General features: G+C 50.1%; 2 protein-coding genes across 5 annotated transcripts; one reads left to right on the top strand and one right to left on the bottom strand.

Annotated features, from left to right (window-relative positions):
* Positions 1-1,428: 1,428 nt before the first annotated feature.
* Positions 1,429-10,832, top strand: YBX1 (Y-box binding protein 1). 4 transcript variants are annotated; one of them, XM_062507771.1, is made up of 8 exons: positions 1,429-1,690; positions 2,064-2,127; positions 5,435-5,468; positions 7,572-7,661; positions 7,881-8,183; positions 8,537-8,616; positions 8,707-8,984; positions 10,462-10,832. In XM_062507771.1, exons 1-7 carry the CDS (start codon positions 1,534-1,536, stop codon positions 8,951-8,953), a joined length of 975 nt encoding a protein of 324 aa, XP_062363755.1. In that variant the 5' UTR covers positions 1,429-1,533; the 3' UTR covers positions 8,954-8,984; positions 10,462-10,832. The 4 variants fall into 4 exon arrangements, with proteins under 4 accessions (XP_062363755.1, XP_062363754.1, XP_062363756.1 ...); XM_062507770.1 differs by having other exon boundaries at positions 1,431-1,690; positions 10,457-10,832; XM_062507772.1 differs by having other exon boundaries at positions 1,434-1,690; positions 8,719-8,984; positions 10,457-10,832.
* Positions 10,833-13,017: 2,185 nt separating this feature from the next.
* Positions 13,018-15,684, bottom strand: LOC134052974 (claudin-16-like). Its single transcript, XM_062507738.1, has 5 exons — positions 15,496-15,684; positions 15,096-15,198; positions 14,013-14,177; positions 13,672-13,863; positions 13,018-13,109 (listed from the first exon to the last, which is right to left on the bottom strand). Exons 1-5 carry the CDS (start codon positions 15,682-15,684, stop codon positions 13,018-13,020), a joined length of 741 nt encoding a protein of 246 aa, XP_062363722.1.
* Between the last annotated feature and the right edge of the window lie 1,924 nt (positions 15,685-17,608).

The following is a 17,608-nucleotide window of genomic DNA, read 5'->3' as shown; positions in this document are numbered from 1 at the left end:
TTTTCTCCCTCATGGGTCACTGCCTGGTGTATTCCCTAATTCCCATTCTATTGTAAGATTGCTTTTCAAGTGACTCACTAAGCAGCATCCAATTTTGACACCATTCTAACTTCTTTATCCAGGTCATCATCCTGGTTCAGACCTTTGTGTGATTGTGCTATTGTTTTCAAGCCCTTCCTTCCCTTTGTTAACTGAGCTGAAGATCAGGTGGAAGAGTTCCCAAGAGAGCTGGATGAGACCAGTGTTCCTAAGGGATTGATGTGCTGGGTTGAGCTTGGCTTCATTGGAGTCCCTCACCTGGCCAGACTGAAATGTGGGGACCCAGGATGGTGAACTGGAAAGTGATTTGTGTGCAGTGCTGAAAGGGCTGATCCTAAGGGGATACCTGTTGGCTGCAAAAATAGTGGAAGGTCTCATCTGTCAGAGACTTTCTGCGTGGTTGCTGATGGCCTTTCCCTCCTCTTACGTCAGACGAATCACAGAGCCAAGGGACAGCTGGGAATTTGGCCACTAACCACATTTTTCAAGTGCCTAAGGGAAACTAACTCTTTGGACAAAGACAGGGTTTTCATCTGGACCTTTCCTCTGAGGCATCCAGCAAGAGTAGTCGGGTATCTCCAGGCCACTGTAAGGTGAAGACATAGGGGTAAGGAGGCAAAGAGGAGCTGAGAAGCGGTGGTTGGAGAACGGCTCCAGCAGGATAAAGGACCCAGCAGTAATGCTTTCCCTACAGCCTGGGGGCGTAGAAATGCACAGGGTGAGGAGCCTGAGCCTTCTACCCTACGGGAAGGGTGGGATGCTTAGGGAAAAGCTGATTCCCCGCGGGTCAGCTCAGTGCTCTAGTTACACGTCCGTACATGGATTAGGGAGCTCTCACACGGCTCCAAATCCGTCATTTCCCGCTGCTATTTAACGCTTCCGGGCCCTTTCTGACAATCACTAATGGGTGTGGGCGCCCGGCGGGGGCTAGGAGCGGAGCCGCCCGCAGGATCGCGGTGTCCCCGGCGGGCGGACGCGGGCTCGGGCCGGCACGGGGCACGACCCGCCGCCGCGTGCTCGCGCGCACTTCCCCGATCGTACCCGTTGGGGGCGGGAGCGGCGGCCGGAGCGGCCAATCAGGGGCGGGGGCGGGGACTCCGAGTCGGCCGGTGAGAAAAGCGAGCTTGGCAGCCGCGGGCGGAGCGGCCAATGGGCGCGCGCTCTCGAGGAAAGGCAGGTCCGGCAGCCAATAGGGTTTCTGCGAGGGGGCGGAGGCGGGTGGCGGAGAGGCCAATGGGGTGGCTCTCCGTTTAACGGGCGGGCCGGGTGGCGAATTGCGGCGCGCGCGGGCGGGGCGCGCGGGGTGGCTAGCCGGTGCGCGCCGCCATTGTGGCCAGTTCGATCGGTATCGGGAGCGGAGAGCGGAGCTCAGCGAGCCCGGAGCAGGGAGCAGCCCCCCCCCCCCCCCCAACGGCCGGCCTCAGTCACCATCACACCGCGGGAGGCGGCGCAAACAGCAGTCACCACCACCGTCCGCACCGAACAGCCGCCGCCATGAGCAGCGAGGCCGAGACCCAGCCGCCCGCCGCCCCCGTCCCCGCGGCGGCCCCCGCCGCCCCCGCCGACTCCAAGCCAAACGGCGGCACCGGGAACGGGGGCAGCGGCCTGGCCTCGGCGGCGCCTCCCGCTGGCGGGGACAAGAAGGTCATCGGTGAGGGCAGCCTGGGATCCCCGGGGTCTCGGGGCGGGTGGGAAGCCCCGATCCCCTGCCCCTCCCCCGCCGTGGCCGAGGGTGGCGCGCGCTCCCTTCCACCCCCCCCCCCCCCGCACCGGCCCCCTCCCCTGGCGAGGGGCGGCGCGCGCCCCCCGCCCGTCCCCGGCGCGTGTCCCCGGCGGCGCGCGCGCCGGCCGTTACTCGCCCCGCTCCCTTCCCCTCCCCGCCCCGCGCGCCGCCGGCCCCGCGTGCCGGGTGGGGGCGGGGCGGCGCAAGATGTCCGCCACGCGGGGCCTTTGTGCGCGCGCCCCGCCACGTGCCCCTGACGCGCCGCTCCCTCCCCTCCTTCCCCTCTGCCCCTTCCCCGCAGCAACGAAGGTTTTGGGAACAGTGAAATGGTTCAACGTGAGGAACGGTTACGGCTTCATCAACAGGTGAGCGCCCGGACGCGGCGGGCCTTGCGACGGGGAGGGGGCGCGGCGCGGGTGACAGGCGGGGCGGGGGGCGGCGGTGCCTTTGCCGCCTCGCCCCCTGCTCGGTAGAAGGAGCTGCTGAGATGCTCCCTTTCTCCACCCCGGCGTTTCTGGCCCGCTCCGGGATTGCCTGGTTGGCTTTCGAGTCCTGTAACCTGGGCAAGAGGCGCGCTCTCGAAGCGAGTTCGTTTCCACGGCGATGTGTCTTACGTTATGGTCCTTCCTTTCATGGCGTTTTGGGGTTTGGCATTTTTTTTTTTCTTTCCCTCTTTTTAAGGTTATAAAAATATACTGGCTGTCAAACGCATACAGTATTGGTTTAAACTCCTGTGTGAAGTTCAGTCAATGCAAAGAAAGATGGCTTTGAGCACTTGGTAGTTAAAACACGCTCTAATGTGGGAACACGAGCAAAAGGAGCACGATTCACACGGTCTAATGCCACACTGAAGTGTATGGATGGGTGTCATGAAACAAGTGCATAGAAGATTCTTTTTATGATAGTAGTTGATGTGAAAGAGTAATTTGAGCGCTTCGGGAGTTGGGTAAATACCTAAAGTAGGCCTGTCAGGGAGAGGAAGTGCTCTGCAGACAAGTTTTTAAAAAATGGGCAATTCATGGGCCCATTGGTTGGGGAGGCCTCCCCGGAGTGTTGCCAGAGTTGTTTCCTTTAATTCACGGTACTTAAACTCCCCAGTCTCAGAATGTGGCTGAAAACTGGGGAATCGCCCTTTAGGCTAGCAAGTGTAGTGTTACTCTTTGACCTTTTTGTTTATATTTAGTTTAAACACTGCGTTTTTGAAGTGCCTGTTACTTTATGAACTAGCGTGAATTGTCTGTGAAGCTCCTGAATTGGTTTTTTGTCTGCACCTTTACAAACTTGCCTCCCAGTCTGCCCAGTTTGCATTGTTCCACACCATGCTTCAGCTCTGAGTGTTGTGCAGTCACCAGTGCCGGGAGCTGTCGTGTCTCTGGTCTTGGAAACGCCTTCCAAGTCTCAGCCACAAACCCCACCTCGAGGGAAGGCTTTTCCTGCTCCCTCAGTAGTGAAAATGTTCTGTGATGTCAGTCAAGCAAGGAAGCATCAGCAGCTAGTTGAGACATCCGAGTAGCTTCCCCAGTCATTACTTTGGCAGCTGTTTAATCCCTGAGGTTGCCATTTGTAATGAGAAACCCAGCATGATCTCGTATTATCAAGAGATTAGAGCCTGGTAACTGAAGGGGAGGACATTTCCTCAGCTCTGGAATCTTTGCCTGGCTGCAGGGAAGCTGTGCATGAGCTCCTACCCTTGCATGGCTCTGCTTTAGCCAGGTGTGCTTTCAGATAAAACGAGACTTTGGAACTGAAATCAGCTTTGATGTAGGTGCATGCTCACTTCGGGTATTTTCTGTGTGTTTTTAATGTTACAAGTGTGATTGTGTTTCAAAATAGGAAGGAGTTTGAATTCTGGGTCTTTGATGGTTGTTTCTCATGTTTGTAAAAACAACAGGTAGATGTGCAAAAGGTGCTGGCTTGGTCCGTACCAAATCTGGAGCTGCACTGCCTGGTGTGGTATTTGGTGCCCTGCTGGACTCTTTGTCTGCTGGTCTGTTTCCCTTTTTCTAATATATTCTAGTGGATAAGAGATGTGAATGGAAGAGTGGTGCAGTACAAAGATCAGCTAAGTGATTTGTTCAGCCATCAGAATGGGTGTTTCTCTTGTACCCTTCCAAATTTTATTTGAGGAAGTGATAGTCCTGTCCACATGACTGCATGTTTGCTGCTTCCAGATGTGCTCGCTGGAAAACAGCACTGGGAGTGGTGTGGCTGGTGTGCGAGGCTGGAAAATGGCCTGGTGTGTTTTTCACTTGACTCAGTGAGCTCTCTGTGACCCAGCCAGTTGTCGAGTCAAAACTCTGATGTCCTCTTAAATGGAAACCGTTTTGCAAAAGGATTTTACAAACAAGTATCTGGTCTGGTTGTCCAAAATTCAACTTGGGCAAAAGTACAAGGCGTCCATGCTTGTGGATGAGTACTTCCTACCACTGTATTTCAGCTGAGGATGAAGGAAGGTGCTCAGCATTTTTACATGTTGCTGTTCTCTTGTGAAGGTTTTCAGTGTTTTGGACTTTGTGTTTTAAAGAAGAGTCTTTCAGCTTTGGCTTTGCAAGGGCTTCTGGGTGCTGCATCGTGGTGCTTTGGAGATTAAATCACAATGTCTCTGCTCTGCTGCCTTTTGGCTGCCTTTTCCCAGTAACCTTTGAGGTCTGTAGGCATCAATTTGAAGAGGACTTATTTTTACTGGTGATGTCTGACAGAATAGCTGTAGTTTGGATGGAGTTTCTGCAAGAAGTTTAATTGTCAATTCTCACTTTTTAAAGCCAGGGATGAGGAGCACCTGGCTTTATCTTATTAAAAACCAACCCAAGTATTTTGTTACCACTAGCTAAGAGCACTCCAGTTCAGAGCATGTTTTCGCACAAGCTTACTGATGTCTTTAACGATTCTAGGAGATAAAAGCCACTTTGCTGTTGATTCAAACTTTTCCATGCAGTAATGAAACTTAACACAGAAGCGAGGGTGGCTTGGTGTGATGAGAGCTGGGATGTCCATGCTTCAGGAGTGGGGAAGATGGCTTGTGCAGCTCTAACCAGCACAAGGGTATCTCTGTTGTACCTCTTCAGAGCAGAAGAGGAACTTCTGACTGAAGCTGGTACTGAGCTGTGGTTGTTTGGGCTCATGGCAGCTGTGGAAGCTTCCCAGGGTCAGGCTGAAGGCTGGGTGCTCCTGGATCCTTATTGATACAGACCTGAGCTGTTCTTTGTTTCTTGAGAAGGGGATACCAAGGTTTGATTGACTGTGCTGCCTTCATGGGCAGCTGGTGTTGCTGTTCCTCAGGTGAGTGAAACATTGAGGCTCCAGTGGCAAGGCCAGAGCTGCTTCCAAAAGCTGCAGTAGTCAGTCTCCCACAGAACACTGCTGGGAAGGAGCAAGTGGTCACTGTGAGGTGTTCAAACATCTCCATTGATGGGCTATGAAGGATAGAGGGGTGTGCAGCAGTGAAGACAAATGTACCTTGCTGAACCTTTAGCATGTGCTTTGCACCTTTTGTAAGCTGTCTGCTGATCTCCTTTCTACACAAAGTAAGCTGATAGGAACTAGCTGAGAGCAGGTTGAGTAGTAATGCTCAAAGCCTGTTACGATAGATGTGCATTTTGGCTCTGTAGCAAACAACTCAGTTTTTAATTTACTGTGCCTTTTATTCACGAATTTCAATTTCCTGTTTTGCAGGAATGACACCAAGGAAGATGTGTTTGTCCATCAGGTAAGATTTCCTTGAAACTGAAACATATTCCCTCTCAAAAATTGATTGTGCCTGACCCATTTAAGTAGGACTGAAGTTATGGAAGAGCCTTGCATTTTCACTGTTACTTGAATTCAAACAACTGAATCTTGGTTGCATTGCAAGTAGAGCCTGCTTGCATTTTAGGGTTTTGCACATTGGCTGAGTGGGCTGATGGTGTACAGTGATGAGAATTGCACTGGCTGCCAGCATGGGCTTGGGGATAACTGCTTGGATCCAGTCACCTTGTGGATTCATACAGTGGTTAAGTAAGCATCTGGAAATTAAGTTAAATTAAAAGTTTGCAGGAGGGAGAGAAATTAATTGAACTGAGGGATGAAGTGCCAATGAAGCTTTTTTTTTTTTTCCTAGGCACCTAGGAAATTGTGCCTAGGCAATTACAGATTTTATTGCTCTAGGCTTTCAGTGAAAGTCTATGAACATTTTAGGAGGGACTTTTCAATTTAACTGATACATATGCTTAGATGCAATGTATGGCAAACAGGTAAGCCTCTGGAAAATAGACCAAGACTGCACACCACACCTGTGTCTTACTACATGGAGCATGTTTGCCTTAGTTTAGTTCCTTGTCTGAATTGCAAGACTGTAGTCAGCAAATGCTTTTTTACCATTTCTGGCTCAGTATCTCATTAGTAAGCAGCCTACGAAGAATTGCTAGTGGAGCCTGGTTTACTTCTGGTGATTAGGAGTCCATGGGTCATTCTTTTGTCTCAGGTTAGAGATATGCTGCTGCTGTTAACACAAAGGAAGGGAAAAGCAATGCTTGGGAAGTGTTTTGTGTTTGTCTCTCAGCTTCTTGCTTGTTCTTTGTCTGAATTACCAGATTTAGGGGCACTGGTTTGTGAGAGGTTATACATACCCTGAGGGGAAGCTTTCAGACCCGATTGGCAAGTAGAGTCACCTGTAAGTGACCTTGACTTACTGGTTGTGTTACAGGACCTGTCATGGAGCTATCCTCTACATTTCTGAAATAACAGTTTGGTAATGATTTGTGTTAGTGTAATATTTTCTACAGTAAAACAGTTATAGGGCTCTAATCTGAAAGAAATCGGGTTGTTTGAGAAGTTATAGCTGTGTATGCTTTTCTCCATCCCTGTTACATAGCTCAGGTGTCACAAAAAGCTGGTGGACTGGCTACTGTTTTACTAGGGCTTTCCTTAAAGTTACTGAGACTTGTGGGCATGTTTTTCCATTGATTTTGTTCAATTTAGGGGCAAATGAAATTGTGTGGCAGACATTTATGTTAAAGCTATACTTTTGTTCCCCTTCAGTTAAAATGTTTGATAAGCAGAGCACAGCTGAGCATGGTGTGTATTGAGTATTAACTTGTGTGTTGAAGATGTCATCTAGTACTGCAGAAGCAGTGAAAACTGAGTCTGTTCTAGTAATATTGTTTGACAGATGGCCACTGATACAGAGGATTGTCTGGTGCTGACACTTGGAAAAGGCCAATCCTTGTTGTGCACTACACAGCTGGAGTAAATTTAGGATTAATTGGTTAGTCCTGTGGTAGAAACTATGGTGTTGGAAACCTTGGAGGAGATCTCTTGATACCTGGCCATTTTTATGTTTACAGAGTAGAGAACACAGAAGCTGCTGTGTCTTGTGCTGTGTGGGAAATAATGGCTGGGAATCCAAAAGGGTGATTGGAAAGGCTGATAGATTGGTGTATAGGCTTCAGAGGAAAGTGTAACTATCATAGTGATATTGAATCTGAAACTCTGATAAGGAGTTCGATAAGTCCTTTAGCCAGTGTGTGGTGTGGGAGTTTTCCTCTTTGTTTTCAGATTGCCCTTTTAGCCAGGAGACAGCATGTTGACAGGTGCTTCCAGTTCATGGTAAAGCTGTTGCACATTTCAAATGGTCCAGACTGTAATACAGGTACATTTTATGACTTCCTGGATTTTCCCAATGATTCACTTGCTTTTTCAGGAGTACAGGTCTTTCTCCTAAGATAAAGAAATTGAGTATTTAGTGATCTTAAAAAAAAAAAAAAAAGAAAAAAAAGAAACAAAACCTCTTCCTTTGTGTTCTTATGCTGTGCCTGCACTGTTGTGTTGTTAGACTGCCATAAAGAAGAATAACCCCAGGAAGTACCTCCGCAGCGTAGGAGATGGAGAGACCGTGGAGTTTGATGTGGTTGAGGGAGAAAAGGTAAACACATCTTTTGGGTGTCAGAGAGCACATGGAAAACTCAGATTGCAGGCCTTGGTGTGGTGCCTGCGGTTTGAGTTGATGCCTGATGACATCCAAGGAGGTGAATGGTTTTTCATTTCTTCACAATGTGGATGTAAATCATTGCTCAGTACTAGACTGTTGTGCTGTAGCTGGTGGGATGGTGACTGTTTCCCTAATGCTGTTTCCACTCTTTAGGGTGCGGAGGCAGCCAATGTCACAGGACCTGGTGGAGTTCCAGTGCAGGGCAGTAAATACGCAGCAGATCGTAACCATTACAGACGATATCCACGTCGTAGGGGTCCTCCACGCAACTACCAGCAAAACTATCAGAACAGTGAGAGTGGGGAAAAGAACGAAGGAGCAGAGAACATACCAGAAGGTCAAGCCCAGCAACGCCGTCCCTATCGCAGGCGGCGGTACCCACCTTACTATATGCGTAGGCCCTACGGGCGTCGTCCACAATATACCAACCCTCCCGTACAGGGAGAGATAGTGGAGGTAACATTTGCCTGACATATGACGCTAAACGGGCTTGGTTGCTTTGGAGCAGGGTGATGGGATGCACCTTTTGACACTTCTTGTAGGTACTCCAGATGATTTTGGTAAGGTTTGGCAGTAACGTGAAATGAAATAGCTGAAGGTCTTCATGTTACAGCTTCTAAAAACCAGAGTGTTTCAATTTGTATGATTAACTGGAGGATTCTCTATCGTGTGCACACCTGTTCTCTAGAACTGCTGTCCACCTTGCCTGAACTGGCAACCTTCCAGCTCCTTTCTCACAGCGTGACAAGCTGTGGAGTTAGCCCGTTTCTGGTTGGGGCTGAGGGGGTCCGTGTCCTGGTGTCTTGCAGGGTGCTGACAACCAGGGTGCAGGAGACGGCAGACCAGTCAGGCAAAACATGTACCGGGGTTACAGACCAAGATTTCGCAGGTATGCTGCAGACCAGCTGCTGGTTTTAGCCTTGTCCAGCAACAGAGCCAGAACGTGGCGATGCTCAGGTGCTGCATGGTTAAAGCCTAGCTTGACTTTCAGGGGTCCTCCTCGTCAAAGACAGCCTAGAGAGGATGGAAATGAAGAAGATAAAGAGAACCAAGGGGATGAAACCCAAAGTCAGCAGCCACCTCAACGTCGGTACCGCCGTAATTTCAACTACCGACGCAGACGCCCAGAGAACCCTAAACCACAAGATGGCAAAGAGACGAAGACAGCCGAACCACCAGCTGAGAACACGTCCGCTCCCGAGGCTGAGCAGGGCGGGGCTGAGTAAATACCGGCTTAACATCTCTACCATCATCCGGGTGCGTCACGGGGCCTGGGGATGCCTTTGCTGACTTGCTTTTGTTGCTTTTTATTTGTGCCTTAGGAAGAGGTTTGGACTGTCGTTGCTCACGCGTGCTGTGACTGATCTGTGAGTGCAGATCTGTGTCTGCAGAACCAAACTGCGAGGCTTTGTTGCCTCAATGCCAGCTAATTGGGAGGACTTAGTTACGAGCTTTAATTGTCATTGATGGAATACTGTTGCATTTTAATTTTGGCCGTGTATGGTAGTTCAGGTGTACAGCAGTCTGCTCACTCAGAAATTCAAGCAATGCAAGTGTAAAGACTTGAAAGTAGTCAGGAGAAGCATGTGCTGGGATATACCAACCTCCATCAGTGCCTGAGCTGAGCCCCTACAGAGGGAGGGGAAGGCATTGAGGCCTCAGCATCCATTTCTACAAAGGTGATGCAGAACTAGCAGGACTGTCTCGGGAGCAGGTTTTTCTCTAATCAAAGTGCTGGAAAAACTGGTAGAAAATGGTGCTTTTGTCAGAGAATGTGGGAGCTGTGTTGCAGTGCTGAAGTGTGGACTCAGGAGGGTTGTGTGCAGGGCAGGGGCCAAAGGCTGGGTTGGTTGCAAGGGAACCTGTCTGCAACTGGGGCTTCTTTGGTGCCGACTCCTGTGGGACAGTTCTGCTACTTTGGGGATGTTGTCCTTGCCAGGACTCTTACTTGTTCTGCATTTCTTGTAACCCGTGTGTGTATCCCATTCCTTTTGTCACTTGCTCCTTGCTCATTACCTGGAGGGCAGGAAAGTGGAAGAAGCCTTTAGGCTGTAGTGGGAGCAGACTGAGTGCTCACACTGATGGGATGGACAGGGGCTGGAGGAGTTGGGCTGGGAGAAGGCTCAGTATTGGCAGCAGCTGCAGCTTCTCCCAGCTGTGGGAGCTTGGGGACTTGCTCTGCTTGGGCTCCAATGCTTCTTGTTCTGCTTGAAGATGGATCATTCAGTCACTGTCCAGGCTGTGCTGCAGTGATCTCTGTGCAATTTTGGTGAACGTTTCTTGTATCCTGGTATTCATCTTTGTGGTCAACAACTCCTGGATGAATTCTTAGAACATGGGCTTCAAAAGGATACCACAGTGGTACCTTAGTTCCTCTTGCTGTCTTCTAGCATTGGAGAATACTGGGTTTTGTTTCTGTGCTCTGAGCAGTGGCTGAATGTTGGCAGAGCCTGGTGGAAGCAGCCCTCCCCATGAGCAGAGGGATCCCTTTGGGTTTGACTGTTCTCTTTGGAGTCCTTGGCATTGGTCCTGTGGGAAGGTGGCTGCTGTGGGGGCAGGGGGTGGGGCTGACAAGGAACAGTAGCTGGTGAGAGTTGGCCTGTGAGCCTGTGTCAGGAAGCTTAGGGTGAATTTTTGTGTTGCAGGTGAGTCTTGGTACGCAAAGCACCCCTGTAGCCCTTTGTCACCTGTCTGATCAGCTTCTTTTTTTTTTTTTTCCTCTTTTTCAGTTTAGTCATCAAAGAAAAGACTTTAAGAAATGAAGAAGAAAATGAAATTCCAGCAATAAGAAATGAACAAAAGAATTGGAACTGAAGACCTTAAGTGCTTGCTTTTTGCTGTTGACCAGATTACTAGAACTATCTGCATTATCTATGCAGCATGGGGTTTTTATTATTTTTACCTAAAGAATTCTCTTTTTGGAAATGATAAACACGTTTTTTAAAAGCCTGTTTTTTCTCAATATACCTTTAAAAGTTTGTAAATTGTTTCATATCTGGTCACATTGAGATTTTTAAGAACCTCATTTTTAATTTGTATGAAATATACGCCTGATTTTTTCAAGTCAAACTGCAAGCATCTGTTAATAAAGGTCTTAAAGAGTTACCGTGCGTGCTTAAGTGTTTTAAACCCACTTTTGTGTAAAGGGATTTTAAGTACTCATAGGAGGTTTGGGAAGTAAAATGACTGCTTTACTCTTTGGGCATACAAGCTGGTGGGGTAAAACAGAAAAATTGAAGTAAAAAAAGCAATGAAGATGCAATTGAGTCACATTGGAGAAGGATGGGCAGGCACAGAGGGATGGGAGTTCCTAGTGCTAGCCCAGTGTCTGCAGGAGCTGTTTGCTGGAACAGCTTGGCTGTGTCCTTGCTGGAATACAGTACTTGCAGAACTGAGGTGGTGTGAGCGTGTTGGAAAAAAAAAAAGGGGGGGAGGGGAACCCTCCCCCAAAAATGGTAGAATCCCACATTGGGTTGGGTCGGAGGAACGAGGAACCTTAAAGCTCACCTCATCCCCTACCCTGTCACTGGGGCAGGGACAACTTCCACTTGACCAGGTTTCTCCAAGCCCTGTCCAAGCTGGCCTTGGACACTTCCAGGGATCCAGGGGCAGCCACAGCTGCTCTGGAGAACCTGTGCCAGGTTCTAGATTCAAAGAAATCCCCAACTTGTCATTGGAGCTGTGCTATATAGCACAATTGCTTGTGAGTGCACTGCAGAGCCAGCTGTTCCCCAGGGGTGCTGAAGCATGGAGACAGCTGTGCCTTATGCCCAAAACTTACCCCAGTGCCAGGGTAAGAACCTAGAGAGTGGGGGCTGCTCCCTCAGCGTGGGGCTGTTTTTCCTGCCCAGCTGTGCCATGCTCTGACAGCACCCCTTGGAGGACCTGCAGGAGAGGGTGGCTGTCTGTCCCATGGCAGCTTTTGGGGCCTTTCTACGTACTAGTGAGGTCTGTGCTCTTAATAATTTTCCTGTGGGCTCCAGTGTCCCAATCACCCCACGTGTCTCAACAGTCCCAGTGCTCCCAGCTTTGCTCTCTCCAAGTACCTTCTACTGCTCCCACCTGCCCATCCCCTGGCTGTGCCATCTGTGAGCATCCTGCCCTTCACACACTGCTGTTTGACAGCAAAATCTCATCTCTGCTCCTTTCTGTCACTCAGTGTTTGGATTTTCTCCTTCCCCAGGTCTCTGGGGTGTTGCTGATGACAAGGACAGATTTTCCCTGGACATGCTGGCTGATAGAAGTTTGAGAACTGCAAGAAATGACAGCTTTGCTGCCTTTTGGCTTCATGTGAGGGGGCAGATGGCTCAAGAGGACCCTTACAGCTCCTCTAGGTTCTGGATATAGGTGCTTAGCAGCCTGGCTGGGCTGCAGGAGTGGGACTGCAGTCTCTACAACTATCTGTTTTGGGTGCTGACAGTGTCCCTGCAGCACCATCTGCTTGGGCCTGGAGCTCGACCTTCTGCCTCTCAGGGTAACAGTGCTGAGGAGCTTCTGCTTGGTTTCCCTTTGCTGAGATGGTGTCTGTGTGCTTAGCTTGGGGTGAGAAGTAAGGGAATGAGGCCAAAACCAGCACTCAGTAATTGAGGGTGGTAGGGATTGAGTTGGTGGTGGTTTCAGATTCTGGCTTGTTTTCATAATAGTTTACCTAAGTGCTGAAAAATAATTCATTTGGAAAACTGAATTCACATTCTGTGTGAACTTAAAAATCCCATTCTGCTGGTAGAACATCTCCATCAGGATTCAGACTGATTCGCCTCCTTGTGTCTGTTGTGTATGGCTTTGGTGTTCCTTCATGATCCCCCATGAAAACATTGGTAACTAAGTGTTCCACACTCCTGGTTTTACCCAGTTTTTGAGCACAAACCTTGCACTGCCTTTGTTTCCAGTGGGGCTGGTGTGGGAGGAACCAAGGCTACCAGCCACATGGAGTCAGTGCTGCTCCGTGCAGAAAAGACTTCCCACTGAATTCCCCCAAAGCATGGGCTGAGCAATGTTAGTGGAGAGACTCTGCCCTCAGTGCCCTGACAGCTTTCCCAGGAACAGGGGCATCTTTTCTTAAAGCAACACTTTCTGGAATTTATTTTCATGAAACCTGGCTGGAAGTGGGGAAAAAGCCCTTCCCTAGCTGGCTGCTGCAGCACCCTCACTTTTAGCATCCAGTTGGCTGCATCAGAGCCTGGAAGCAGCTGCAGAAATGTCTCAGGACAGGTGCTAGTGCTTTAATAGGGTCAGACTGGCAGGGAGGGTGTCCCATATTGGGGCTGGGTGCAGGAGGTGCTGCTGGCCATCACACACGGGAATCCATGGCATACATCTTGCTGGTGGCTGTTCGGCCCTGGGGCTGGGGATGCCTCTGGGGTTGACAGTGGCTGCTGGGGGCTGGCAGGAAAGAGTTGGGGTTGTGTCATGGCTGGCAGTTACAGGGTGACTTGGGACTGCCACAGCATGGGGACACGGCAGGAGAAATGAACTCCAACAGCCGGCAGGGTTAACTTCCATCCCATGGGACCAGGCACAAGGATGGAGATGATGTCTGGGGAGGCATCACCTGCCCAGTGTCACTGGTGATGGGGCTGTTTTTCAACCAGCACATCCCTGCAGCCACTGGCTCAGGCTTTGGCTGATGGCAGGGATTCAGGTCCAGCACAGCTCTGCTTTAAGTAAACATCAGCACACCTTCACCAGGACCTGGAGGCCCACAGATGTGATGAACCCCTGCACCCTCTTCATGCCCTTACAGGGTTTAATGGAGCCCCTGACTCAGCCCTGTTCTGCCTTCTTCCCCCAGCCAAGGGGCAGAGGCTGAGCATGAAGGGGTCCCCCTTGGTTAGGCTGGACTCTGCAAGAAGCCCTGGTGCCCCCTGAGCTGGTCTTTCACCTCTCATCCCTGCAGGGCAAAAAGCTACTTGAGATAGTTTGGAATGGAATGAGACAGACTAACCTGTGCAGGCATAGAGGCAGCAGGTCAGCAGGACAGATGCCACAAAGCAACCAGCAGAGCCAGCCATTCCCAGCCAGCACGACCACCCAAAGTCATAGTGGACTCCCAGGAATATATTGTGTGACACCAGCATGGCCCTCTCCACGTAGACGTCCACTGCGTACCACACGGAGCCTATGAGCCCCAGGATGCCTAGGAGGAATGGGGCTTGTTAAAAAGAACCATACAACCCCCCATGCTCCCCAAGCCCTGCTGAGGGGGTGCTGCTGGCTCCCAGCATGCTCCCCAGATCCCTGTGGGACATGAGGCCTGTCTGCTCCCAAGCTCTCCCAGCCACGCACTCCCAGCACCGAGCATCGCTCCAGCTCCATAGCACATCTTCAGTTTCACACAAGGATCTTCCTTGAAGAACGTGATGCAGTCGAGCCCAAGGACTAGTGCAACCAAAGCCAGGCCAGCCAGGAGATCTGCTGTGATCATCAGGGTCCGTGTCACCACGATCTTCACTGGGCAGGGAAGTTAAAAACAACCAGAAATGGGAATGAGGAATAATCAGAGGAACAGGTCTCTGCAGTCCAGATTTCTACCCATGTCCTTTTTAGAGTCACCCAGCTCACCAGTGACCATCACTCTGGAACCCACCAATTCCATCCCTGCCACGGGCCACGGGAAGGTGCTCAACAAGCTTGTCAGAAACTTAATAAGGACCAACTCAAGAAACCAAACAACTCAAGGTATACCCATGAGCACCTGGTATGTGGTCCCTGCTCAAGCCATTTGTGAGCAGAAGACACTGCTGTCCACACTGTTTTTTCCTCCAAGCTGTGTAGCAGGTGTTTTGAATAGCAAATGTCAATATACCAGTTAAAAACATGAGCTGGCATGGATCAGATCACCAGCTGTGATGGGACTGTGCCCTGCAAAGCTCCATTCTCCTCAGAGCAAGGTGGCAGCCCCCCTTAGTCCATACCAACGACTTTCCTTCTTCACTGCCTGAATCTGTGTTGTTCCGTGTCATGACCCAACACAAGGGTTCCCTCTGTAGGGCTTGATGTGCCCTGTGCAGGTCAGAAGAAATGTCCCTACCTCGATGTGACTGTCCCTGAGCTGTGGGTATGAGTCCTTGGTCAGTGGGAATGGTCCTTGCTCTGCCTGAAGCATGGTGTGTTGCAAATCCTAGGCTCTACATGCCAGAACATGTTTGTCATATTCTTTCCTGCCTGATGACCCCATGGCAGGTCTGACTGAACCCCAAGTTGCTGCCAAGGCCAGGCTACTGGGGCAAGACACCAAGAGCAGCCCTAGGCTGCTCTGGCTGACTGACCAAGGATAGCTTGGTGCAATGAAAATCACTGTCCCATTTCCCTTTCAAGAAAACTTCAAGCTGCGAACTTAATAAATGCCTCCGGGCCAGGTCATCTCACCTGGGTGGTCAGCCAGAATGGAGTCATACTGGTCGCAGGTCCTGACCCCATCCTGCATGTTGGTGACACACTCTCTCCAAAGGCCTCGGCATTTGTGACTTACCTGCAAGCAGGAGAAAGGCACTCAGGCAAAAAGCACCAGAGTCTCCCCAGCTTCCCATGGATCCAGCCCAGCAGGGCACATTTCAGGCTCCCACCACTATACCTGGACATGTCCCAGTGATTTCCTCCCCATACCTGCTCTCTGTTTTCTCCTGCTCCATCCCTCTATCTCTATGATTGTCTAATCCTTCAACTCAAAAAGCAGTGGGCTTGTTCCACCATGTCCCTTTTCCAAGCCTGTGAGACATGGTGCAACCTCATGGATGGCAAGACACCCACCTTGCTCCCACTTGCTCACCTTGAGGATGATGATTGCTGTGCTCATCTTAAAGGTGGCTACTCTGCTCACCTTCCAGGTGCTTTCTCTGCTCACCTCCAAGCTGTCATCAGCATTGACCATCCAGCAGTCTGTGCATGTGGCCAGGAGTAGGAAGAGTGTTGAGAGAAGAACGAGGCCAAATGCTGTCACCTGCAGGGCTGCACTCATGGGATGACCTGCAAGGGCACACAGATGTTCACCAGCTCTGCTCTGGCTACTTCCAGACACCCAATCTTCCAAGGACAAAGTGCCACCAAGGCCAGGCATCCCCAGGATCCCTAGGTGCCATCTGGATCCTGTCTCACAGTGCACACTTGCTGTCAAAATGCTGTAATATCCTCAGCCACCAGGTTTGCATGTAGAGAGAGCTTTTAGACACAGTAATTTTGTAGTGGAGACATTCCCACATTGGTTCCCTCCCTTCCAAATAGAATCTGCCAACCATCAGTACTTGCCCTTTGGGAATCAAGAGCTGCTGGAAATCACTGTCAAATAACTGCTGCTACAAAAACCTGTGACCTAAGTACATCTGCAGAGAACCTCCAGAGACCTCCACCCCTGCCATGTGACTTGGTGGGTACATCCTCTGCCTTTTCTTGCTTCTGTTTTTGACTCCAAGGAAATCTATGGGGTGTTGAACATCCAGGTTGGAGCACAAGAAAGTGTCCCATGGAGGTATCCTAATCTTAAACACAAGCCCAAAGACCTATCTCGTATTCCAAGGGGGAAAAGGCTAGGGCATGGTGTGGGTGCCCTGAGGAGCTGCCGAGGCTTCCCACAGAGCAGAAGGGATGGCACCATTTGTTTTCCATCCTAGATGGATGTTTTCCATTCCTAGATGAAGGGACTCTGCAGAGAGGGGAGCTGTGCCCAAGGTATGAAAGGGGACATTGTGTCTGTAAACCCTGGGCAGTAATCCCACTTTGTCATGTTTTGCAACCCACAAAGCCAAATATTTTACTGCCTGAAATTGCAACCACTGCAACAGCCCTTTGGAGAGGGGTTCATACAAATGTGTCCAGATGAGTTTGAGCTACATGGGTTAATTACCATGAGATGACAACTCATCATCACCAGGTTTAGTATCTCCAGCCAGAGGCTGCCCACCCTGGCATGGCACAGGCTCCTTTGTGGGGCAGAGGTGGGAAGGAGGGTCGTGGTTCCCACACCCAGTGTGCCCCATATCCCCTCATATCCCCTTTTGGGATGTCACTGGGAGTAGAGGCATCACTCTCCCATCATCTCTGAGCATTTCCATCAGCTTCAGTCCAAGGGGGCAGTCTCTAATACCCCAATTTACAGTAACTTTTTTAAATTCCCCAGGCTCCCTTCTGAGCTAACTTCCCAGAACCTTATTTGTTTCTGCTAGACACCAGCTTTTTTGGAGTCTTTGAAAAAAATCTGTTCAGCCACTTCAGTTAAATAAGCAGGAAAAAAAAAAGGAAGATAAAGAAATTCTTAATGCTGGGAAAGATCAGCTCTAAATGAAAGGGGTTCATGGGGAGCATTACCTTCACCGCAGGCTCATCCTTGTTGCAGTGGGATGATGACAGAATCTCTTTGTTGCTGATGATTTGGGATAGGGATGTAGGTCTGGAAGGCTTTTAAGTGCTGATGGGATTGGATCCTGACTCATGTAATGGAGTCAGGGATACTCAGCACCAGCTGGAGCTTGCACTGAGCTATTTAAGGTTTGTCCAAGGTATGTCAGCTGGGCTTTGTGCTCTGAGACATGATGGGAATCCCTGCAGTTAGAGCAGTCATAGGCTAGGAATGGAGCCTCCCCAAAAATGTCACATGTGGAAACCGGTGGAAACCTGCTGGGAACTCTCCCCAGGTGGGGGACTATGCGTCCTCGACAAATAATCCCTGTTTTTTAATTAGACCTTTTCAATTACTGCCTAGAATGAGTGGCCTAAGACACTGGAGTGGCCTAAGATTCAGGAGTGGTGGAGAGTTCAGAGGGTTGGAAGGGGCCAAAGAAAGGAGCTGGAATGCCAAGGTGATAATGAACCTCTTTGGCTGGTAATTAAGACCTTTCTTTTTTTGCCATTAAACAGAAAACAAGTGAAAATCACTGCGGTACTAATGG

Source organism: Cinclus cinclus, chromosome 23 (assembly GCF_963662255.1).
Source record: "Cinclus cinclus chromosome 23, bCinCin1.1, whole genome shotgun sequence".
Taxonomy (NCBI): Eukaryota; Metazoa; Chordata; class Aves; order Passeriformes; family Cinclidae; genus Cinclus; species Cinclus cinclus.
Note: the sequence above shows the minus strand (reverse complement) of the source record. Positions and strands in the feature narration are given on the sequence as shown.

Excerpts from the sequence above, each read along its gene's own strand:
- YBX1 (XM_062507771.1), top strand. The coding sequence starts at position 1,534 with ATGAGCAGCGAGGCCGAGACCCAGCCGCCCGCCGCCCCCGTCCCCGCG. Across the intron at positions 2,128-5,434 it reads GGTTACGGCTTCATCAACAG|GAATGACACCAAGGAAGATG; the intron begins GTGAGCGCCCGG and ends CCTGTTTTGCAG. Across the intron at positions 5,469-7,571 it reads AAGATGTGTTTGTCCATCAG|ACTGCCATAAAGAAGAATAA; the intron begins GTAAGATTTCCT and ends TTGTGTTGTTAG.
- LOC134052974 (XM_062507738.1), bottom strand. The coding sequence starts at position 15,684 with ATGAGTGCAGCCCTGCAGGTGACAGCATTTGGCCTCGTTCTTCTCTCA. Across the intron at positions 15,199-15,495 it reads CAGCAATCATCATCCTCAAG|GTAAGTCACAAATGCCGAGG; the intron begins GTGAGCAAGTGG and ends TCCTGCTTGCAG. Across the intron at positions 13,864-14,012 it reads AGCGATGCTCGGTGCTGGGA|GCATCCTGGGGCTCATAGGC; the intron begins GTGCGTGGCTGG and ends CATTCCTCCTAG.